The sequence below is a fragment of the Barbatula barbatula genome (assembly GCF_947034865.1).
Source record: "Barbatula barbatula genome assembly, chromosome: 25".
NCBI classification, from domain to species: Eukaryota; Metazoa; Chordata; class Actinopteri; order Cypriniformes; family Nemacheilidae; genus Barbatula; species Barbatula barbatula.
The window spans coordinates 10,343,797-10,369,310 of record NC_136788.1 but is presented as its reverse complement, the minus strand read 5'-3'; the positions used below and the strand labels follow the sequence as shown (position 1 = coordinate 10,369,310).

The 25,514-nt window shown below is 38.8% G+C and overlaps 1 protein-coding gene across 2 annotated transcripts; it reads left to right on the top strand.

Annotated features, from left to right (window-relative positions):
- On the top strand, positions 1-23,746 carry erc1a (ELKS/RAB6-interacting/CAST family member 1a; the record flags this gene model as incomplete). Of its 2 annotated transcripts, XM_079449980.1 has the most annotated exons (19): positions 1-176; positions 1,137-2,001; positions 3,825-4,202; positions 4,764-4,838; positions 6,432-6,587; positions 6,719-6,886; positions 6,958-7,125; positions 7,414-7,551; positions 8,087-8,227; positions 8,763-8,903; positions 9,861-10,058; positions 11,500-11,587; positions 11,687-11,818; positions 12,067-12,227; positions 13,967-14,114; positions 14,905-15,006; positions 15,595-15,651; positions 22,401-22,567; positions 22,657-23,746. In XM_079449980.1, 13 exons carry the CDS (start codon positions 1,315-1,317, stop codon positions 12,105-12,107), a joined length of 2,511 nt encoding a protein of 836 aa, XP_079306106.1. In that variant the 3' UTR covers positions 12,108-12,227; positions 13,967-14,114; positions 14,905-15,006; positions 15,595-15,651; positions 22,401-22,567; positions 22,657-23,746. The 2 variants fall into 2 exon arrangements, with proteins under 2 accessions (XP_079306106.1, XP_079306107.1); XM_079449981.1 differs by lacking the exon at positions 1-176 and having other exon boundaries at positions 1,315-2,001; positions 9,861-10,078.
- Between the last annotated feature and the right edge of the window lie 1,768 nt (positions 23,747-25,514).

The following is a 25,514-nucleotide window of genomic DNA, read 5'->3' as shown; positions in this document are numbered from 1 at the left end:
GCGCAGCGTAGGCGTTACGTCACTGAAGTCCTCTAGCTCCGGGAAGATGCTGCTGCATGTCTGAAAATAATACAATGTTTAAGCAATACAAAGAAAAATAGGCCGCTTCCCATCCATCACACGTCTTCTGGACAGACGATCGTTCCGTATAGGATGAAACAGATCAGCCATACGAGGTAATGTGATTTTAGCAATAATCTTAATATTAACACCCATTGTGGGTTATAAAATGTATAATGATAAAAATGCGAATCATGGTTGACGTTTCAGTTGATTCATATACTCGTGTTTATATTCATACAGCATCATTTATTGTCGTATTTGGTTATTTCAAGTTATTTCAAACAAAAGAGGAGGCAGAAATGTGTTAAGCCATGCGATGATGGAGAAGAAGGGCATTGAGGGAGGCTGCTCGGGGTTGACGTTGAGAGATGTGCAGTGGGATTGTCAGTGCTGAATTATACGGAACGATAGGTTGAGGATATCCTAATGTTTAATTCGTACAAATATATGAATTGAAGACAGCGTTTATGCGCATTTTTGACGTTATGTGTGGGAAATGCAGATGCTTCTGGTTGGCTTGTCAACACTGTGCGGTCAGCCGCCTTTACCTAAATACAAAAACGATATTGGTATTAAAAAGATTATCGAATATGTGTTGCTTTAAAATAAATAAGCTCGTACTGTTTGTATAGCGGTTGACATTAAATGCTTGATCACCTTGTAGTATGAGCTTACAATAAAACCGCACCTTTCGCTCGTTTCAGATGTGTAAATGGGAGATGTGTTTTCTACGTTTACGAAGAAGTGATTATTTATTGTGGTGGTTTATGTTTGTATTTGACGTTGTCACCCATACAAGATGTCTATAGCACGAGCCACATCTCTTATAAGACTTGAACAATGTATTAAAATGAACAATAGCAGTAATATGGTGATATAAACGGGGATGGAAATTGCTTTACTTAACATTACATTATGCATCTTTTTTGTTTTGTGTGTGTTTTCAAATTGTTTGTCTCAGACTGTATGTGACGAAAAAGATGTATTATGAGTGAGGCAGTGCCATGCAGTTTTCAAATATGATGGCATTTAAAAATGTTTTAATGAAAAGTACATTTTCGTTTTTTTTGCAGGGTCCAATAGTTGCTCTATTCCATCCCCGAAAAAAAAACAGAAGACTGATCTTTGCTGGACAGATAAAGCACACACATTCCCTTCGAGCACATGTGATGAAGTGGCCCGTTTATTAGCTCATTCCTTCAACGTACATTTTTAGGAGCTTACCCTTGCCTGAACTCCAAGCCTGCCAATATGTACGGAAGTTCACGCTCGGTGAGCAAAATGGACAGTAATCACAGCGGGGGTAGAAATAACCAGGGCAACTCGGGCCGCTCACCGCGGCTGCCTCGGTCACCCCGCATGGGCCACCGTCGAACCAACAGCATGGGGGGCAGCGGGGGAGGCCCAGGGGGCTCTGGAGGCAAAACGCTCTCCATGGAGAACATTCAATCCCTCAATGCTGCCTACGCTACATCAGGGCCAATGTACATGAGTGACAATGAAGTGGCAATCGGCACCTCACCTGATCTCCCCAAGGGCGGGGTGACGACGGGCCGTTTTGGTGGCAGCATTCCTTATGGGGTCAGAGGAGCAGTCACAGGCAGCACGCCTGACATGGCCATGGTTCCGGCGGTGTCGACCGACTCCATGGGCTTTGGAGGGGAGATCCATGCGGCATCAACTGTTCCTCACTCCCTGCGTCAGGCGAGAGACAACACCATCATGGAGCTGCAAGCCCAGCTCAAGGAGGTGCTGAGGGAAAATGAGCTTCTTCGGAAGGAGATAGATGTTAAGGAGAGCAAACTCAACTCTTCAATGAGCTCCATCAAGAGCTTCTGGAGCCCCGAGCTAAAAAAGGAGCGTGCGCTGCGAAAAGACGAGGCCTCCAAAATAGTAGTGTGGAAGGAGCAGTACCGTGCAGTGCAGGATGAGACACAGGTGGGTTCCTCTGGCTGAATGCTTGTTTTTAATTATGGGTAAAAGTGGACATTTATTGCCAAACTGAGACCAGTTTATTAGGTTCAATGGGATTTCGAGTTAAAGCGTGTGCTTAAAGGAATTTAGTTTTGCATTAGTATCCTAAATCAGTATTAAAAGGTACTGTATATCTGTGAAAGAGTAGTTCTGTACAGATTTATAAACTAAATCATTATGCTGCACAGGGTTCTCCCAATAACAAGACTTTACACCTGATTCTGTCTCAGGATTTATGCTCCATGTTCAAAATTCTATACCAGCATAGTACTCGTACTATTTTTCTTAAACTGTATACAATACACATATTGTGCACAGTAGTGTACTGAAACAATTTCAGTATGTATAAAATTAATAAACGTTCGATTTGCCACATTTGACATCCCACAATGCATTGCATTTTACATGAACGTGAGGATTTTGAGAGAAGGTAATGTCAACTAAAGAAATGGATAAATGTTTTTGTGACATTGTTTAATCAAACTGCTATGAATGAAGTAATTTTTAACACAATAACAGTTATGTCCAAAATGTGGTCATGTGATTTGATTTAATTTAGTGCACTATTAGGTTTTATAATTTTTTTTGCTGCGTCATGTGCACTATTTTACACACTATTTAATAGTATATAGACTAAGTATACACTTAACAGTTTTCAGTGAGCAGTTTGTACAAACATAGACCTAAACTGGGTTTGTCAGATAAAGACATTTCCAAGATTTTCGGATTATAGAGGTTGGGCTGAAATATGTGCAAATGAGATATAAGTCTGTGCTTCTTTGTGCTTGTGCTTGTGCTCAAAAGGATAGCTCGTCCAAAAATGAAAATCATTTCATCATTTGCTTTCTTCATGCTGAACACAAAATGTAGTTTGAAGAATGTCGGTTGCTCACTGAAGAGAGTAAAACACAGACTGTGAAAGACATGTGTGAAAGAATTATGACTTGTGTGTCAAATATCTATTCAAAACTAGATTTCACAACTATCTTTTTGATGTCAAAGAAAGGCATGAAGCCTATCCCATTTTGATGGCGTATAAACCATAAAGTAGTCCTTTTTTAAACCATATTGGCTCAGTTTTGGTATCAGCGACAGCAGGGTGTAGCCCACCATCTCTGTTCCCTTATTGGAATGATTAGCTTCAAATTGTGATTCACTGCAACATGGTTGTCATGACACATTACCAGACGAAGTGGCATAGAACTATGACGGCCCTGAGCATAATCTGCATTATCACGCTCCTCACGCCGTTCGCCTGCGACTGAAATCAACATGCGATTCATCGGAGAGATCCGGTTCTTAGCACTTGTTAGTTTGTGTTATTTTGGTGATTCTTGGCGAGTAGTTACATGCCTGTTGGGCTTAATAAGACCTTACGGTTAATTGTGGCACCGTTTCGTATGTGTGTGTATGATTAGGGAAATGGTATAATTACTGTTGTTCAGATGCCTTTTGGCTGGCATCAATTTTGCAATGTAGTGCTTCTGTCTGAATGGTGAATTTTGGAGTAAAAGATGATACATTTAGAACTGTCAGTGAGTCTGATAAACTGAAAGTAAACAGATTAAAGATATCAAACACAAGCCGTGTGAATTCAAGAGGTTTATTTTGTGGGGTTTGCACCATTATTAGACAGATCAGAAGCATATCAAGACTAGGGTTCAGATTCAGCAGAGACCTGGCTTTATGATATAATAATCAATATTTGGGCCAACCTACAATAATATAATCATATTTTTTTCTATATATATATAATGTATAGTCATAATAGTTGTTTTCCATCACAGCACCTCCAGACAACAGTGCAGGCACTGCAGGCCGAGCTGCGCATACAGCGTGACTTGAACCAGCTGCTGCAGCCACTCGGGGAGCCGTTGGCCTGCGAGCCCAGCGGGGAACAAGAGAGGCAGGCGCGAGAGCTTTTCTTACTCCGCCGCACCCTGGAGGAGATGGAGGTTCGCTTGGAGACCCAACGGCAGACGCTGGCTGCTCGCGATGAATCGGTCAAAAAGCTCTTGGAGATGTTGCACAGCAAAGGCCCCTCGACTAAAGCCACCGAAGAGGATCACGAGCGAACCCGTCGCCTTGCAGATGCCGAGATGCACGCGCACCACCTGGAGAACCTTCTGGAACAGCGTGATAAAGAGTTAGCAGCTTTGAGAGAGGTGGGTCACGAATGGAGTAAAATTACTTAATTTGTTTGAACCATTTATGTGTATTTAGTATGAATTTGCTTTACCGTTTTTTAACAAAATGACAAAACATACAGAAAAAGTATACAAATTTTTTATTTCCCTTAATTAAACCATAGATAAAAGAAAGAAATATAAAAATATTTTCCCCAAAATCACAGACCATTTGCAATGAAAAAAAATTAAAAAGGCTAAATATTTTCTTCTGCAAAGTTGCAAACCATATAAAAATGAAAGATATACGAATGAATAATAATTGTAAAACACTTTTTGGAAAACATTTACTTTAATGTGTAGTGCCTACATTTTTTCATATACTATAGTTTTTTCCTCTCCTGCTTAATACACAAAAGCCCTCAAAGCACCAGAAATAAGATGCCTCATCTAATGGCATTTTTCTTATAATAAATCTCCTACATAATAGAGAACTTAAGCCCTAAGCATTGCTCGCCTCAAGGTCTGATGACATATCGGTGCAGCTCTATTTCTGGCTCTAGTGTGAAGGAAGTGCAAACTATGTGTCTTTAATTCCAGGAGCTGCATCGCCGTCTCGAGGGGACGCCAGAGACTACGAAAACCAAGGCTCTTCAGACTGTAATTGAGATGAAGGTATCACATTAGTTCTTGATTTTAAACGGTTGCTTTTGTGTGAAATCACTTATAATGACAGTAAGAGTTACACATCGTCACTGTCATTCCAAAACCTCAGATGTACAAATGAGATGATTTCCAAGAAAATGGAAAGAAACACTGGACTATAATAAGTGAATAAATACTGTTTTGTCAAAGTTGACAAGATGTTTGCAAATGACATTGACAAGCTTAAAGGGTGACTAATAATAATGATTTATGGCCAAAATGAAAAATCACGAATATGGAGATACGAGGTTTGAGAAGGACAGCAGTGATATATAGTAAATATCAGAGTCCTTATTCCCAGTGAAGCGTCTTGGTTAACGAGTGTAACCTCGGTTCCCTGATGGTGGGAACGAGATGTTGTTCTGAGACCGACAGATGCCAGTCTATGACTAGCGCACTGACAAAGAGTCGCTCAGAGCGTTGGGAACTCTGCATTTGGTCTGAGAAGAGGCGCAGGGCGCGTACTGGGCACTACACAGTGAGGGTTGTGTCTTCCTCCCAGGGGGGAGCGCCTGCAAGTTCCCCAACTGGTCCCTGAAGGTAGTGGTGGGGAGTTTGGGAATGTGGCTGGACACAGTGAGTGCGTGCTGATCCCCTAGGCTCCTGATGGAGTCGAGTGCCATCAGGAGAACCGTCTTCATCATGAGAGAAAGGTCGTCCGGGATATGAATGAACCGCAGGTGACACCACCCACTGCTAACTCCAGAGGAGGAGGCGTCGGGCGAGTTGCGACATCTACCGTGAATGTATGCCACCTGACGGTTGACGTATGCTAGGCAACCATGCTGCGAGAGCAGCCTCCACGACCTTTGTAAAGGCACGGGGAGACAGGGCCAGACCAAAGGGCTTGTACTGGCATGCTTGACCCTCGAGGGCAAACCGAAGAAACGGTCTGTGCAGCAGGAGAATCGAAACTCGAAGTATGCATCCTTCGAGTCGATAACCATGAACCAGTCTTGGTGTTGGACGGACAACATCGCAGACAGGACCTTTCTTGGGGACGACGAAGTAGGGGTTGTCACCAGAAGGGTGGCACCGAAGCACGGGAGCGATCTCGCCTCTGCTAAGGTAAGAGAATGTCCCTTGGCGGGTGCCTGGCGAATGTCACTTGGGCGGGTGCCTGGCCGACCGGATTGGGTAGCCGAGGCGGATCGTCCTCACTAGCCACCGTGGTGCACTGGGGAGCTGTGACCAGGCCACTAGACATTATGATGAACTAGTAGGGAGAACTGCTTCATCACCCCCGTGCGGGGAGGTTCTGTGCTGGGCAGCAAAGCTGTCTCACCAGGGGCGGGGCCCTGGGGCGGCGAGAGGGTCTCCTGACTTACCTGTGTTAACCCTTCGCTGCCGGATAATACTGTACCATTAACATGGTTTTACTGAAAGGCATGTACCATAGTAATAACTCCATGCATGCAGCTTCCAAAATCATGCTATTATGGTTCAAAAACAAAAGAATTATATTGTTTGTGATGCATTTATTGCTTTGAAAAAAAGATGGTTACAAAAAAATGAATAGACATTGAAAATCTTCCATTTAAAGTTTCTCGATCACTCTCCCAGGATTCTCAGATCGGTTCTTTAGAGCGAGGTCTCAGAGAGCTGGAGGACCAGGTTATGATGCTTCGATCCAGCAGCATGCTCAGCTGTGAAGAACGGCAAGAAGAGGCCAAGCAAATGGAGGTGTACCGCAACCACACCAAATTCATGAAGAACAAGGTACAACATGATCTGCTTTACAAGACTCATAGAAGTATTGGTCTTGCATTACACATTCCTTGTAAGAATGGTCTAGCAGTGTATCTATGGATCATTAATTAAAACAAATACACAATGCTTGTGTTATTTAGATGGACCAAGTTAAGCAAGACCTTTCCAGGAAGGACAGCCAGCTCCTTGGCTTGCAGACCAAGTTGGAGACCCTGACCAACCAGTTCTCGGACAGCAAACAGCATATTGAAGTGCTCAAAGAATCCCTGACTGCCAAAGAACAGCGTGCTGCCATATTACAGACAGAGGTAGCTGATCACTTTAATAGGTGTTTTAATAGACCCATCAGATTGTTTTTTAACATCATGCGGTTTTGCAGGTGGATGCTCTCAGGTTACGTCTGGAAGAGAAAGAGACCACGTTAAACAAGAAAAGCAAGCAGATCCAAGAAATGTCTGAGGAAAAAAGCACACTGAACGGGGAAATCCATGATCTGAAGGACATGCTGGAGGTCAAGGAGCGTAAAGTCAACGTACTTCAGAAAAAAGTGAGGGCTCATTTCCTTAAAGACGAAATGAACATGAGATTGAACAATAAATGCCCCTAGAGCTTTATTGCATGATTCATCAGCTTTTAAATAAATGCGTTTTTAAAATCTTTGATCGAAATGTAATTCCTTCTAAAACAGTTGAATGATTCAGTCAGATCCCCAAGAAAATTTTGTCCAGCTGTTTCACTTGGAACAATTTAAAAAAGGCTTTAAAATGCCTTATTTAACTTCCAATCAATATTATTTCAATTTTAGATTAATCTTCCGATACATCTCACGTTTCAGATTGAAAACCTGCAAGAGCAGCTGAGGGATAAAGAGAAGCAGATGAGCAGCCTGAGAGAGAGGGTGAAATCTCTACAGACGGACACATCTAATACCGACACAGCCCTCACCACACTGGAGGACTCGCTAGCTGAGAAGGTTAGAGGTCATGATCCTGTAGCTCAACAGTGGAGAACCTCTAACACCAGTGTCATGGGTTCGATTATCAGGGAACACATGAAATAATCAAAGTGTAGTTTCTATAGACGAAACTACACTATAGATGAAACAGTCTATAGCAGTGATTCTCAAACATTTTCATTGCAAGGCCCCTTTTTTGTAGGGGGGCCCCAAATAAAGACTTTTCGATTATTTTGGTTTGATTACGTAACATTTATGATACATTTCTGAATTTTAAATAAATACCACAAAATCTATTTTTATATTTGGGTGAATTGATCCTTTGAGAGTATAGAAATTTAAACAAAAAGGATACCTCTAGAGGGCGCCAGAAAACATTTCTGTGCCAGACTGTGGGAAACTTCATCAGCCATTGTGCTCTCTTGGTGCATATGCAAATGACATCAGACCTTGTCTGGAGTCAAAACAAATCTGCGTTTATTTAAACATTTCATATGCGCTGTGCGTGCTGTCATTTTGACATGGTGTTCATGTTACATCCGCTTTCAAACAGGAACGCATTATTGAGCGTCTCAAGGAGCAACGTGACCGTGAGGAGAGAGAGAAAGCTGAAGAGCTGGACAACAGTAAAAAAGAGCTGAGGGAGTTGAAGGAAAAAGTCAGCATGCTGCAGGGAGACCTGTCAGACCGTGAGGTTAGCACTCAATAATGAAACATCAGACGGTGCTTTAAGAGACCATGCACCTTAAAATAAGAACTCTGTCTTGTTTATTGTACTCACCCTAACGTGGAGTAAAAAGTTGTGTCATTCCAAACCGGAATTACTTTTTTCTTCTGGAGAATACAAAAGAAGATATTTTGAAAAATGTTGCTTACCAAACTCCATTGACTTCCATTGTAGACACAAAACCTTTCTTAAAATGTCTTATCTTTTGTTCCACAGACAAAAAGAGTCATATACAGGTTTTGAACGACATGAGGGCGAATACACGATTCCGTCAACAATGTTTACAAACTGTCAATTTAGGAGGGGATGATAATGTTAGTGAGTCAACCATGTCCTTAATAATAACATCTATCTGCCAAAAAAGTGCTTATTGACAGATCTCGGTTTTGACAAGTTAGTTGAATGCTTGTCAAAACAAATTAACCGTCTTGTGAGCCTCTGAACATAATACTAAAATTTGAAGTTGTGAATCTAAGATTTCAATACTAAGTTCTGCTTTCAGACCTCTTTGTTGGATCTTAAAGAGCATGCATCTTCGCTGGCCTCATCCGGCCTGAAGAAAGACTCCAAACTGAAGAGCATAGAGATCGCTCTTGAACAACGGAGGGAGGAGTGCATCAAGCTTGAGAACCAACTGAAGAAGGTAGGGTTGCCAACCGTCCCGTATTAGCTGGGACGTCCTGTTTATTGAGCCTGCCTGATTTGTCCCGTACGTGACTTCCCATGTCCAGTTTGTTGACTGCTCCGCGGATTGAGGCAACAGCAGCAGCAGCAGTGGTGGTGATCAAGACACTTGCGAATGATATTACCGACATCTGTCATCTTATCACAGCCCCCTGACGCGCATCAGTTTACATTAAGTAAATGCTTATTTGTTTCTGAATCTGCGAAGCATGCATCTGTCACTCACACGCTTCCTCAGACCTCCGCGTCACACAGACTTGTTCGCAAGCGTGTTCTCACACACAAAGACATAGAGGCACGCACAAAGCAACGTTGCGGTGCTAACAAACCTTTGACAGAAAGCGCATAGCAACATGAATGTGGTTTGTAGACAATAGTTTGTTACTCAGACAGACGCCTAACCCTCTATTTCTTTTATTTATGTCTGAAAACAGAAACGCTTTATTGTGCATTGTACAGTACTGTATGTAATCATTTAGAGTTTAAACACAAATACGACGCATTGCAAATGCTAATGTAAGGTCACATTTTGTCCCGTATTTCATAGTGAAAAAGTTGGCAACCCTAGAAGAAGGTGAGATGCACCGTTCTGATTCGCTGCATTACAGCTTGCATACTTATATACTAAACAGAATGACGGATAAGAATAAGTGCATCATAAGATCATAATACATAAAAAATAGTAAACCAAAGGTGAATGTATGTCGCTAGATGCTAACGTTCACATGCAAACTCCAACTATCAATGGGGTCAATAGAGGTTGGTGGTGTCAGAATCTATGCAAAATATGAATACTACTGCAGTTGCTGGTTATCACTAACTAAGAATAAAAGTTAAACAGAACGGATGGAACGCATCCACATGAATATGCGTGAGTGTGTATTAGTCACAGTGTTGAAATCCGGATGTTTTTTAGGCCCAGAGTGCTGCAGTCAACGCACAGGCTAACTCTGAGCTATCCGAGCGAATTTCTTCACTGGAATCTGATGTGGCTAGGCACATGGAGGACTCCGCCAAAGCTCAGGCTGAAGTCGATCGTCTACTGGATATTCTTCGTCAGATGGAGAACGAGAAGAACGACAAGGACAGAAAAATCAGTGAGCTTGAGAGGTCAGTACTTTTCACCGTTGCCCAGTGTTGACATGCTTAAGAAACGGTTCAAAAATTAAGATTCTGATATTATTTATTCAAGATTAAAGATTTTAAAGATATTAAAAGGATCAAATAAATTGAGCATAATGTTGACATTGACCTGAAATACATTTAAAAGGGACTGTTCACCCAAAAATAAAAATTCTGTCATCATTTACTCACCCTTGAGAACTGGTGTACATTTGTTAAGATGTTTGGAGGAACAGTTCTTGGCCATCATTGACAACCATAGTAGGAAAAATAATAATGGCGGTCAAAGGTGCCCCTAAATTGTTTCCTTTCCTACATTCTTCAAAATATCTTCTTTTGTGTTCAACAGAACAAAACATTTTATAAAGCAATTTTTTCCTACTATGGTAGTCAATGGTGACCAAGAACTGTTTGGTTACAAGCGTTCTTCCAAATATCTTTCCCTCTGTTCATCAGAACAAATACATTTACATAGGTTTGGAATAACTCAAGGGTGAGTAAATTAAGACTAGGTGGAGTATCCCTTTAAATGAAATTTAAGATGCAGTGAGAAACTTTACTCATCATGTTTGGGCAAAGTTATTGAGTTATTTGTCGTAGGAATTAAGTGTAGAAGTCAAAATGTGTTTTGTCTTTCTCCATTGAGGCTGTCATGTTTACGCATGATGTTCCCTGCGTTTAATTGGGTTGATGTTTCACTAGGCTCCTCCCCCTCTCCCTTTAAAAAGTGTTTTATTTTTTACATTGAGTGGCCTTTGAACTTCTGATTTGTGTCTCCTTCTTTTTCACTTTTTCAACTGGAAATGTGCACCTAGTGTGGCATCCAGGTTAGTAAATACGTGTACTTTCACACACATAAATGGACACAGTTCTGTAGAACTTTATCCCCCCTATTTTTTATTTACTTGCATACCTATACACGTTATAAACCTATTAAATGGTTTTATGAGCTTTCACGAATGTTTCCTTTCCTTGTGAAAACATGAAATTATTAAGGGCAAATTATACAAATTGTATTTACTAATATTTTTCAATATTCAATGTAGATTGTTTGATTAAAGTTTTTAAAGTGATAGTTCACCTGAAAATACAAATTCTGTCTACATTTAAAAACCTGTATGACTATCTTTCTTCTGCAGAACACAAAAGAAGATATTATAAGGAAGGTTGGTAACCAAGTGAATGGATACCAGTTGCCAACTTTCTTTAAAATATCTTCTTTTGTTTTCTTCAGAAGAAGGAAAGTCCTACATGTTTGAAATGAGAAGAGAATGAGTAAAGGATGACAGAATTGCCATCTTTGGGAGAACTACCCCTTGAAATAGGTATGGTTATAACCCCTGGCCCACCCAAAACCCCTCAGATGTTGACTCTATTCCTTAAATTAGACTTAAGAAGGTTCTTACACCTCATGGTTGTGTTTCACACAACAGACAACAGAAAGAGCAGACCAAGAAACCTTCTGGCAAACACAAGGAACCGTCAGGAAAGGGCAGAAATGTCAGCGACGGCCCGCAGCAGGTGAGAAGTCCAGAGGAAAATAAGGACAGCTTTGTCATGCGTTACTCTGTTATGATATAGTGCCGATTGTGCCCATTTCAAGCTCTTCATGTATCCCAGGAATCCTTGCGTCAGAAGGCAGAACGCATCGAGGAGTTGGAGGAGGCTCTGAGAGAGAGTGTTCAAATCACTGCAGAGAGAGAGATGGTGCTGGCACAGGAGGAAGCGGCGAGAAACCACCAGGAAAAACAGGTCAATAATACAATTTACACTACCAGATTGACTTTCAGATTGTAATAAAGACACAAAATATTAAAGGAACAGTTCACCCAAATATGAACATTTGAACTCACCTTCCTACCATTCCAGTTGTAGGACTTTCTTTAGCATCACACAAAATATTACTTTTTATCTTTAAACACAGTCGTGGTATAGTGTGTTCTAGATTCTGAGATTGACAATAATGACAAAGGTTTCCTCTCACCTGCTTACTTTAAAAGATGGAGGAGCTTCTCGGAGCGATGGAGAAAGTGAAGCTTGAACTTGAGTCCATGAAGGCAAAGATGTCATCCACCCAACAGTCTCTGGCGGAGAAAGAAGCTCATCTGACCACGCTGAGGGCAGAGAGAAGACGACACCTAGAAGAAGTGCTGGAGATGAAGTGAGTTATTTTTACACCTCACTATAACACAAGTAAATATTGTACAAAGCATCACAATCCCAGAAGGATTTGAACCGGTGAGGTTTCAATGTGGGTGGGACAATCAAGCACAACATAAAACGTGATGGTGGCTGATGGAAGAGATTTATTGCTTTGTTTCTCAGCTGTGGTAATGATTGCCGATAAATTGTTTTGCAATGCAAGCGTTTAAAATCATGAAACATCTTCCAGGTGGTGAAATAAAGAGACAACAATATACTCTATGAGGGAGAGTGCCTCAATATACAGCGTAAACATGTTTAATATATAGCAAGATGTAGAAACAGCAATAAACAGCAGATTGTTAAGATTTAAAACAGATCATAAACCAAACTCTTGCACGCTGCCAGTTGAGCAAGAGACACATTGGTTATGTGTTAGAACTTGTCTTATATACAAACAACTTCAAGATCTAAACAAATGCCTCTTCCAGAGCACATATTTAAGCCATTAAAGTTTTCTTCATAGGGTATTACTTCAACTATGGGCTGTTTACATACAATGTACATCAATAATAAAAGAATGGAAGGGTTATTTCAGAGGGAGCATTACTAATCTTGTTGTTTGTTCCACTGTGTGCATAAAATGACAATAAAGATTTGTTCATTAATGTATCCTAAATGTACAAAATGAAATATTTAAAATGTTTGGCATTATTTGACAAAAGATTAGGAAGTAATCTAAATAAATAAACGACTAAATATTTGTATAAATAGAAATATAAGATATAAATGAAGATTTGTTTTTTACAAATAATTTAATAATATTTATGAAATCTAAATAAATATTAAATGATTTAGAAACAAATAAATGAGTCATTTATACACAAATTTGCTTAAATAATTTCATTGTTTAAAAAAAGCATTTCTGATTTTCACATTTTAATAATAAAAGCCTTGGTTCTATAAGGTAGTAAACAATACAATAAGTGCATAAACACAAACAATGAAGTCACAATCAAATTTTTGGAAACCATTTATCTAATCTTAAATAACTAATAACAATACTGTCGCTGTCGTTCTGAAACCTCGAATGTCCAAATTCGCAAATTTCCAGGAAATGGGAAAAACACAGAACTTTTAACATGATTAAATACTGTTTTGTCAAAGTTAAAAAGCGCTTTTTAATACTTTTTATTAGTTAGATATTTGGGAAACCCAGTGACAAACATAAAGGGTGACTATTAATGATTTATGCAAAAAACAAAACCACAAAATATTGAGATCTCCGGGACCAAAAAGTACCCAACATAAAAAAAGTGCCCACAAATCACGAATAAGGCGTTTATATAGATAAACATCATGACAGAAAATAATATATTTTTTCATACCGTGTTTGGTTGAGATATTAAACGCAGAGGATGATTCATTCTGCACACAGTTTGTTCTGTTTGCTATTTCTGTCTTCACACCTCACCTCTGCTTCTGGGATCTGCAGAAAACCCTGGAATAAACAAGCTATTTTAGTCATTCTAAAATAATTATGCACAATTGTTTTGACAAAATTCACATTCCCGTGAGACGCTTAGAGCTCGCGAAAGCAAAGATCCTTTAACCTGTTCCATCGAGATCAAGCGTTGCCCAACGTCTGGTCATTATCAGCGAGGTAAATTGTTTTGAAGAGCGGCTCCATAGTGCTTAAGTGAAGTGCTGTTTGACATTGGGCTTTGACTTCCATTTCGATGGAATTGTAATTTACAGACAGGAGGCTCTGCTGGCTGCCATTAGCGAGAAGGATGCTAACATAGCCTTGTTGGAGCTGTCCTCGTCGAAAAAAAAGAAAACACAAGAGGAAGTGGCTCAGCTGCGAAGGGAGAAAGATCGCTTGGTGCAGCAACTCAAACAGCAGGTATGAACCGTGACACCAGAAGTGTCTGTATCACATAAAGCCTTCTCCGGGTCAAGTTGTTTGTATGCAGTAAATCTAGACAAAATTTATATTTGTTTTGACTGGTGGCCTTCTGAATATAAACAAGCTCTACAGATGTTTGTCTAATATTGCTAGCACTTCGAAAGAGACGTCTTACTATCAGTATTACAGTAGTGTTGTAGTTTTGACACATACACAAGTTCAAAACATTTGATTTACCGGGAGGAGGCGTCCTATTTTTCATTTAACTTTTCAAGCTATTTAAGATGATAGTAACAGTTTACATTAAGGTTGTATTTGTTAACATTACTTAATACGTTAGCTGTTATGAACTAACAATGAACAATACTTCTGCAGCAATTTTAACTTTAAGTAAATTTTTTTTTGAATCAAACAAGTCTGTTAACATAAGCTAATGCACAATAAACTGACACGATAGTTGTATTGACATTAACCAACACTGACAAGGATATATACAGTAAATGCTAAAAAGTGAGTTCATGCATTTACTTGTTAATGACTACAATCGTATTGTAAAGGTTTGTAGTTTTTGTATGTGTTACAATCAATAAACTGGTTAAAAAAATCTCTATTTATAGTCATAACTATTGACTAATTATTAGTATGCAATTAAAAGTAAAATGCCATGTACTACAGTATTACAATACACAGCTAGTATTATAAAAGTCATTTCTAAACTAACCTTTAAACACTCAAAATTGATTGTGTCATCGAATAGCTTCAATAAACATGGCACATTCTCTCCTAGACACAGAATCGTATGAAGCTCATGGCTGATAATTATGACGACGGCTACTTGAAAACTCCACCTGACCAGACCAATCACAGGCCTCCTAAATCACCTGATCAGGTCACTCTCCCTAGACATCCACAAAGTGTTTTCCACTATCATCAAATGTTTCCTTTTTCAATATTAATTCTAACATTTCACTATGGCTGATATATTTTACCGTCGCTGTAATCTGCTTATCTCATATTCATAGTAGCTTAATCTTAATTGCAAGCCTATAGGCACCAAATGACAAACTGGAGGTGAGGTCGGTTTCATTTAGTTACCTGTTAATAAGTGTTCATAAGCTGAATCGGAAGCGGATTATCTATCAGTCCATTTCCGTCACAGTCTTTAGTGTGATTTAAATGGAGCTTCCCTCATCTCCAACGCAGACTCCCTCATTTCCAATTTACTGCTTTCATATTGATCACAACTTCAACCCTATGGATATTGTTCTTATTCATGACTGTAGAAATCGCCCCTAAGTGCAGATCTAGTATCAGTTTCCCATGAAGCCGGTTATATAACATTTAGCATCGAATATGCCGAAAGCTGATCCTGCGTCTGCACTTACGGTTAACTTCTACCTGAAAATACTCGCATACTAACCTGATCTTCTTTCCCATGTTGCACTTGGCTAAAACCCTGCCATCTCTTAACCAATAGGATGATGAAGAGGGCATTTGGGCATAGCCTCACTGGCAGCCATTTTGTTTTAGAAGGGTGAGCATTTCTTTGATGGACATGTAAAAGCCAATCTCAGCTGCCTGGTTCCTCTCCATGTGACATCAAACCCCGCCTTGTCTTGCTGTGCCTGTATGAGATGATCGGTTATGTCAGAGCAGTGCAAATAACGGGCGTTGACATTTCCAAAGAAAAGCAATTATTTTAAGAATATGTTTTAAAAGCAACTTATTTTATTATAAATACTTTACAGTTTATTGTTTAATACAGCACTGCTAAGAAATAGCCGAGAATCTCATTTCCTGTATTGTTTTCTTTTTTTAAAGCCTGTTATTCCTTTGTATGTCTTCGTGGTTCAACGTAATCCTTGATGGTGCATTAACATTATTCAAAAGAATTTGCTTGTGGACAGTTCATTTTCCCACGCTCGCTCTGACTCTGACCGTTCTGTTTCTCCCAAACAAAAAAAGCCTTTCATCTTTAAACAAGCTAATGCCAAGCAGATACATTTTTTCATTACTTATGCATAACAAAGTTGAAGAACAAAATGGAATGAATAAATCAAGAATGTTTTAGTGTTTGCTAAGGAACAGTGATAACATCATTTAATGACATCATGCATTCGAGTTTGTGTGTAACCTGATGATCTGTGTTATCCCAGCATGACTTGAAAATGTTCTTAAATACTTGAGAGAAAGCATCTTGTGTGTTTCAGTAAAAGCAAAGAGCGCTAAGATTTTAAACTAAGGAGCAGATGTTATCAATATGTCAAATGAGCTTATTTGAAAAGTGGCCTAGAAACAATGAATTGTAAATATTTTTTTATCATTTTACATCACAACATTACGGGGTTATTTCACCTGCAAATCAAAATTTCCCCATGTTTTACCCATCCTCAACGCATCCTGACTGAATATGGCTTTCTTCTTGAATAATAATGCAGTCGAAGTTATGATAACACGTATCATTTTCTTTAAAAGGGGTATGGGAGTGAATGGGCGTCGATTTTTTGAAGCTCCAAAAAGTGAATCCACCGATCAAAGAACTGCTCGACGCGGCTCTGTGGTCTTCTGGTGCGAAAAGAATCCGTTTGTTAAAGAGAACTATGTTTTTTCGATAAATGACTCTGGCTAAAGCTCCTGTGTAGAGGAGGTGGCATCCTATTGGAACAAACCGAAAAATGCAGCGTTCGACACCAGAACCTTAATTTGCCGGACAAACAAGCCTCAGGTTCAAGCGCAGTCGAGGGATAATGAAAGCAACACATCAAGGTTAATAGCGCTGTCAATATAGATATTTCTCTAAAACAAACGCATCGATTCGCTTCAGGAGACTTTTGTTAAGACCACAGAGCCGCGTCGAGTAGTTGAAAAAGTTGAAGCCCATTCACTCACATTCTACCGCTTGGAGGTAAAATTATGCGTGGGATTATACACACAGAAAAAAAAAGGTTCTTCGCCGGTTCTTCACCGGTTCTTCGGGATGATTGAGGTGCTATATAGCACCGCTACTGTATAAAGAACCAGTTAAGCACCTGAATGGTTCTTCAGCGGTTCTTCATTGGTTCTTTGGGGTTGTTAAGGTGCTATATAGCACCACTGCCGTACAAGTAAACCGTTAACCCCTCAGTATATAGTTATTTAGGATCTCAACTCTCTCTTAGTCTCTTTAGTTGGGGAAAGGATTGAAAACAACATAAACAACAAGATAATTCTGGGATGTGAGAGCTGTTAGTTGTAGCTTAAATTATGTGGAAGGAGAAAGGAGGATGAGAGAAAGCTAAAACATGGTGAACGGCTGTAGTCTTTGAATGAATGTAAATGGATAAGAGACTTCACATGGGTGTGCGAAGTCACCGAAATTATATCACAAACTCAATTTTTGGGCTATTGCCTTTTTCTCATATATTAACTTTGCTTTGTGTTATTTAGTGAAATATTATATATTAATGTTTTGTGATTTAAGCTTATATAATGACATTTTCAATCATTTACTATGATCTCAATGCCCTGACCTTTCTGTTGGAAACTGCATTCAAGTAGACTACTAATTTCCAATGTCTTCAGTGTGTCACATACTGGGTGAAAAGCAAAATATAATAAATTATAAATAGGCAATATTCAGATAGATTATCAAAAGCATTCTCAATATTCTCAATAACTATAGTCTTGATATTAGACATAATACAACAATGGTTATGTGTCCTGCCCACAAAAATGAGTTGGAAGTGTTTTTTATCACACCATTGTTTTAAATTATATCTTACGTATATAGTTACATTTCCTTTATAAAAGGTTTAGACCGTACCATCTTTAATCTTATTTACATAGATTATAAAATCCCACCATGAACAAGAATTTAAATCGCTAAAAACCTGAGCTGGACCTGCTCAGAACTACCTTTGACCAGAGCACGTCACGTAACCTAGCAACCATTCGCCAATCAGGTGGACGCACCATGCAAGCGCGAGTTCAAAGCTTCCTGAGGAGAAAACTTCATCGTGGACGCGGATTCAGACGGAAAAGAAGCAAATATATATCGAGGTGAGTAACAGTGCCACAGAAATAGGATCTTTAGTAAATGTATTCTACAGGCGACATTTTTCATTTATATTTGCAAACGTAACTTTAACTTATAGCGTTTTGTGACAGAGCCAAACCAACCGCGTAAGGTAAAGCTAAATTGCAGATTTAGTTTTCTTTATGCGAATACCATCCCATTCACGCTCAAAAAACACCAACAAAGTCGAACCAGCTGCAATTGCTAGTTTTAAACAAAAAAACGAACCAACCGACAAAGCTCGAGACACATAACGTTAACGTTAACCTCGAGACTAAAAAAACAGGGTTCATTTAACGTAACAGAGATAAGTTTACAAACAGTAAAGTGTAACGAAATATCCTTGGTTTCATAATTACGTGTATATTTTTTGTATCTGTATTTACAGTAAGCGATTCATTGCAAGTGTTAATGAATTGGATTTAAGACATTTAATGGCCTTGTGGTCATTTAACTGATTTACAGTAACTGTTCAGTTTAAATTGTGTTAAACTACAGTTCTAGCAGATATGAGTAATTCAGGTTTTCATGTAGGCATAATAGCAGATAATGTTATAGGCTAACATTCACCTTTATTTTATCTTTCTCTTTAGATTATGACAGACCTTATGAGATGGACTTCTGTTCAAGTTTGCCAGCGGCTAAAAGATATCGAATTGGGGGAATTCTGTGAAACTTTTTTGGGTAAGGTTCAAGTATTCTGCAATTGATGTACCAGTGCCCTAACTGCCATGTAAGAACATTCACTTACAACAAATACCTCAGACACCTGCGGTATTTCCATGAAAGTGAGCCACATTTCTTTGTTGTATGTGGACACAGTGGCTGCCTAAAAAGGTACAAAAGAGTAAGTTCTTTACGTATCCATTTTTTTCAGACTCATAAAATCCCAAAGTGTGCCAAGAAAATATCCCCCACATCATTACACCACCACCAGCCTGAACCGTTGATACAAGGCAGGATGGAGCCATGCTTTCATGATGTTGACGCCAAATTCTGACCCTACCATCCGAATTTCACAGCAGAAATCGAGACTCATCAGACCAGGCAACGTTTTTCCAATCTTCTACTGTCCAATATTGGTGAGCCTGTGCGAATTGTAGCCTCAGTTTCCTGTTCTTAGCTGTCAGGAGTGGCACCCGGTGTGGTCTTCTGCTGCTGTAGCCCATCCGCCTCAAGGTTCGACGTGTTGTGCATTCAGAGATGCTCTTCTGCATACCTTTGTTGTAACGAGTGGTTATTTCAGTTACTGTTGCCTTTCTATCAGCTCGAACCAGTCTGGCCATTCTCCTCTGACCTCTGGAATCAACAAGGCATTTTCTCCCACAGAACTGACGCTCACTGGATATTTTCTCTTTTTCGGACCCTTCTCTGTAAACCCTAGAGATGGTTTTGTGTGAAAATCCCAGTAGATAAGCAGTTTCTGAAATACTCAGACCAGCCCGTCTGGCACCAACAACCATGCCACGTTCAAAGTCACTTAAATCACCTTTCTGCCTGATTCTGACGCTCGGTTTGAACTGCAGCAGATCGTCTTAACCATGTCTACATGCCTAAATGCTTTAAGTTGCTGCCATGTGATTGGCTGATTAGAAATGTGCGTTTACGAGCAGTTGGACAGGTGTACATAATAAAGTGGCCGGTGAGTTTAGTATTGTGCCTTATTTAAACATAACATGGCATAGTTGACTGGAACAGGTTATAATGTCATTGATCACTTTAGTATTGACACTTATTTGTTACATTTTATTGACAACCCTCATTTATGACAATTTAACTTCCCTTAATAGGTAGATGCCGGAGAAGATGAACGAAGCATCAAGGAACATCTGTGAGCAATGAAGGTGGAAACTGAGAAGCTTCGACCAAATATAGAGCTCAGAAAAGAAAAGTTGGCACTGATTAAATGCTACCAAAGAAATTTTGTGTCCAACCACAGCACAGAGGAGGCTCTCTCTGAGTTCACGTGTTTTAGACTGGCCAAAATAGTAAGTACAGTAGTATATTAATTGGCTCCTTTAATTGAGTTATGGCTATATTTTAATACGTGTCTTTTTTACTTAATCGGAAGCTACTTTGGATTTTGAGAGACCACACATCTGTTGATGTGGACCAACGACTTCTTGCGCAGCTGTCTGTAATGGCACCTCGAGTCCTTGAAGAGTCCCCTGAAAGAGAGATTCAGGCGCAAAATTGAGGACTGTGTAAATGGCAGACTAAAAAAGGTAATTCAATCTGCACTGCTTAGATAGTCTCCCTGCATGTTTCTGTCTGCACAGTAATGAATGTTTAAAAAACTAAACAAGTATTTGGTGAAAGCATCCACCATGTTATGTCAACCTAATGAGGTTATTGTATTTACCTGCACTGTTCAAGTAGGACCCAGGGTTGCTGTTTGAGGTTGAGGTAAGCCATGAACATTTGATTACAGTTTGAAGAACTTATTGCACATTTTTTACATTGAAAACACTGAAATGGAACATTTACACAAGTAGTAAACTTAGTTAGTTATTTACATTCACACTCCACAGAAGTCATCTGCATTGGTTTGGTTCCGATCGGTCGAAAAACCAAGGACTAGTTCGCAAAAGTAGGTTTTTTACATCATCAGCGATAACTCGCAAACCGTTTGCTGGACAGAAGTGGTTCCAGAGGCAAGTTTCCTGTAGCTCAGTGGTAAGAAATAAATTGTATCCTGTATTTATTCTAACTGTATATCCTGCACCTGCTAATTGCACTTCTGGTTAGACCTAAACTACATTTTGTTACACTGTACTTGTATATGTGTAATGACAATAAAGTTGAATCTAATCTAATTTTGTATTGCCTCTGTTTATTCCCTTTATTTAAGCATAGATTTTATTTGCTGCTTAAATGCATAAATTTAAAGGTTTTTAAATCTATGGTGTTTTGATACGATTAAAAAATGTTTTTTAATAAGTGTCATTTATTAAAGCATTTCAACTTGTCTATGGTAGTATCTGGCATTAAAATGAGCCCTATTAGATAAATTAAAACAATATACGACACCTGTTATGGTTCTACCTAGCACCTTTTGATAAATGCTATAACGCTTCTTTATAAGTAGGTGCCATATAGAAGTTCTCCAATGATTATGATCCAGAGAACCATTGTTGGTTCTGTTGAGCACCATTAAGCATAAAGTGCTATATGGCACCTTTAATGGTTCTACATAGCACCATTTGATAAAGGTGCCATATAGCACCATTTAAAATAGGTGCTATATAGCACTAAAAATGGTTCCCCTATGATTACGAGCCAAAGAACCACTTTTAGTGCTATATAGCACCATTTGTTTTTTGTGTGTAACTTCGACTGCATTATACTTCAAAAAGAAAGTCATATTCAGTCAGGATGCCTTGAGGGTGAGTAAAAAAAACGGGGAAGTTTTAATTTGCTGGTGAAATATCCCTTTAAAAACATTATTATCATGACAGAATTTAGTTGTTTTATGTGTAGAAATAATAGAAACAAAATATTTGTTTACAAATCCTTAAAGGGATAGTTCACCCCAAAATGAAAATGATGTCATCATTTACTCTATTAAACTTTACCTATTTGAGTTTCTTTCTTCTGCAGAACACGAAATAAAATATTTTGAAGAATGTTGATAACTGAACAGCAGTGGTAGCCATTGACTTTGATTGTATGGACACAAAACCAGTCCAAGTGAATGGCTGCCATCGCTGTTCGCTCAACAACATTTTTCAAAATATCTTCTGTGTTCTGCGGAAGAAAGAAACTTGTACAGGTTTGACATGAATTGAGGGGGAGTAAATGATGACAGAATATTCATTTTGAGGTGAACTATCCCTTTAATGCAGACACTGTCAGATTAATAAGTATATTGATTCTTACCAATATCAGTATTTAACCAAAACGTTCCCACTCAAAGTAGAAAAGAGATGGATATTATTGACTAAATATGACATAAATATCATATGACAACTGATAGTGATGGCACCATGACATTGTGCCAAACATTGAAAAACTTTGTAAGATTTACATTCTAATGTCTTGTCTCCACTTAAAAAAGCATGTTTCTGCATGCCAATCTTTGATGTGTCTTTAAAAGCACAGCGTTGATACACATTTTGTGTTTGCAGTGAAGAGTATCAACCCTAACAAGCTCAAGTTTGCAAATGCTTGAGAATATACCGTCCCTTAATTCTTTGTTCTGTGCTAATAACAGTATATCTGGTCTGTAGATAAGATCTGGGCGGAGAGCCGCATGGCAAAGGAGCTCTACAATGGCCACCTAAATATCCCGCACAATCCCCCTCATCCCTTTACTTACAGAATCATATCAGCCCACATTTTATCACAACACTTGTCCAGGACTCCACCCACAAAGACATTATACACATTTTCACAGGTAAGACTTAAGAATGTAGATATCATGAAGTAATATAATGCAATGCTAATATGCACATGAAAATAAAACCGTTTTTCTTATTTGTTTAGTTGGTAAGTCAGTGTGGAGCTGCATTTAGGATCTTTGGATCTTCGGCACTGGGGCTGTCCTCCCTCCAAAACCAAAAGTGGCCATGACCGAACCCTCTTCGCTGTTTCTCCGCACCCGCGGCATCTCATCTGAACTCAACCAAATCCATTAAAGAGCCCCTAATAGTCTTAATACTGGTGCAGAATTGAAAATATGCAGTGTTAGTGGAATCGTGAATGCAGTTTTTCTTTGGTTTCTTGATATGTTATCATGGTTGAGTAAAAACAGATTTAGAATGTTACACTGATCAATGGGTGGTGCTATGTAAACATAACTGAATGTTGAACTGTTGTTTAACAATATTGAAAAAAAGTGTTATGCTAATTTATCTGCACTTAGTATTAAGACTATTGGATCCTAGAATTCAATATTCTGTGTTTCGATAGCGTTTCTCTTGCACATATGATGGGTTCTGTTTTACTGGCTGCCCCGTAACATTTACCGGACAATGATGGGACACCTTCAAGAGCATGACGTAAACATGTATAGATAGTGATCGTCTTATTTGTCGCACCTGGCGTTATGTCAGTGGACCAAATCAGGTTCTGTATACGTCCCTTTCTTTAACAGCTGCTACCAGGAATAGACACATAAACATATGAAAATAGTTTGTTGTGCTCATGAAGGAGTCCAACAAAGGGTGTGTGCAAGATACAATAAAAAATAAAAACCTTAGGAACACACTGTTCTCGCTTCCTAAGACCATTGTTGTTTTCTAGCAACTCTTAGACAGGATATTGTAAGCTCCAAGATATCTTCATATCATCTCCTGATAACCCGTTTCTGAGAGCTCATTGCTGGTCTTATGAACTCTCATAAACATGGATATCACTGTGTCGATCTCTCTCGATGTGGATTTTTTATGTTGCATTTGTGGCCTATTGTCTTGGTGTATTAAATAAAAATAATTGTTTGAAAAAAAATCGATAGTCCACTGGAAAAAAACTAAAGAGAAAAAAGAAATCGAGATAAAAGCAGACAAAAGACACGGGTATGAGTGTTCTGACTTTGTATAAATGTGTATGTATATAAAAAAGTATTATCAATGTTTTCACTTTCTGGTTTCTTTTGTTGACTGGATTTTACAGAATGCCATTAGATCACATATTAAACACACGCGGGCTGTTTGAAAACTTAAAGTAATTGTTGAATTTTAACATACATTTCCATGATAATTTACTGTCATCCAAGATGCTTATGTATTTCTTTCTTTAGTAGAAAGGAAATTAAGGTTTTTGATGAAAACATTTCAGAATTATTCTCCATATAGTGGACTTCAATGGACTCCAAATGGTTGAAGGTCAAAATAACAGTTTCAGTGCATCTTTAAAGGGCTTTAAACAATACCAGACGATGAATAAGGGTCTTATCTAGCAAACCGATCTGTCATTATCAGGAAAAAAATACAAATGTATATGCTTTATAAACACAAATACTCACCTTGCTCTGTTCTGCGAAGGTGGTTCACAACTTCACGCATTACGTAATTACATTAAAAAGGTCACGCTTGACGTAGGATGAATCCAGAACACACACGAAATGACCATTTAAAAAAATTGACACAGACAATTGAATATGTGTCATTGAACATTCAACATCTTTTGAACAGTCCTCCTTTTGTAAACACTGACTCGGTACTTCCGCCTATGCCAAGCATTACCTTTTTAACGTAATAATGTAGTGATAGTTCATTCAAAAATGAAAATTCTTTCATCCGCAGAAAACAAAATACAATACTATTAGGAAAATTGGTAACTGAACTGCGCAAGCGCCCATTCACTTGCATTGTATGGTCCCAAAATGGGTGAATGGGTTCTGGTTGATGACACTATTCAAAATATCTTCTTTTGTGTTCTGTGGAAGAAAGTCATACAGGTTTGAATTGACAAGCGGGTGGGCAAATGATGACAGAATTGATACGTTGGTCAGGGGCGTGGCTAGCAATTTTGGGCCATTTAAAAGAAAATGAGGTGTGGCCCCCTACCGCACCAAACATACAAACCTACTATCCCAAATCTTTGTCTGCAATTTAATAATACATTTGCAATTTCTATTACATTACTACTAGTACTGTAGTCTGTTACTACTATTAAAACAGATCTCAGGGGTCCTAAAAGTGTGTGGGCCCTTAGAATCGTCCAAAATTCCCCCCCCCCCCTTAGCTACACCCCTGACGATGGATAACACATCATTGAATCACATGGATGTCAAGTCAAACATAATATATTACCATAAATCATGACAGTGAATGACAACATTTTTATTCCTGAATAATAGCTTCAATTACAACAGTTGGCGAAACAATCAGAGAACATTATGCAATGCATCCAGTGTTAAATACTTATAAAGTTAACATAAATCAGGATTAAGTCCAAAATCAAAGTCGTCATGCAAGTCTAATTCCCATAAAACACTTATTTTACTAAGATCCATGTCAAATCCCATAAAATGAACGTCTGACACCATTACAAATCACAAAAATTGATTTTGTTTATTGCACCTATTTTTAATAAAAAGTTGCAAGGGATTCTAAAAGTGCCCCATTGAGAAACTCTTAAGGATTCACATTGTCCCTTCTCTTAGATTGACTTAATCCCATAAATATGTTGCATGAAACAATGAGAGGAATCTGAGCAAGCATTCTCCAATGATTTAATGAACTCAAGGCTGTTGTAATGCTAACAAGCGCACTTTACGTTATCTGTTGTTGATGTACTGTAACGATCAACTCCAGATGTCTCTTCGCCACAATAAAAGAAACCCAATTCACTCGTATTTCGTTTCCCACAGTTTGCCCCACCGTTGTCGGGAATGTGTA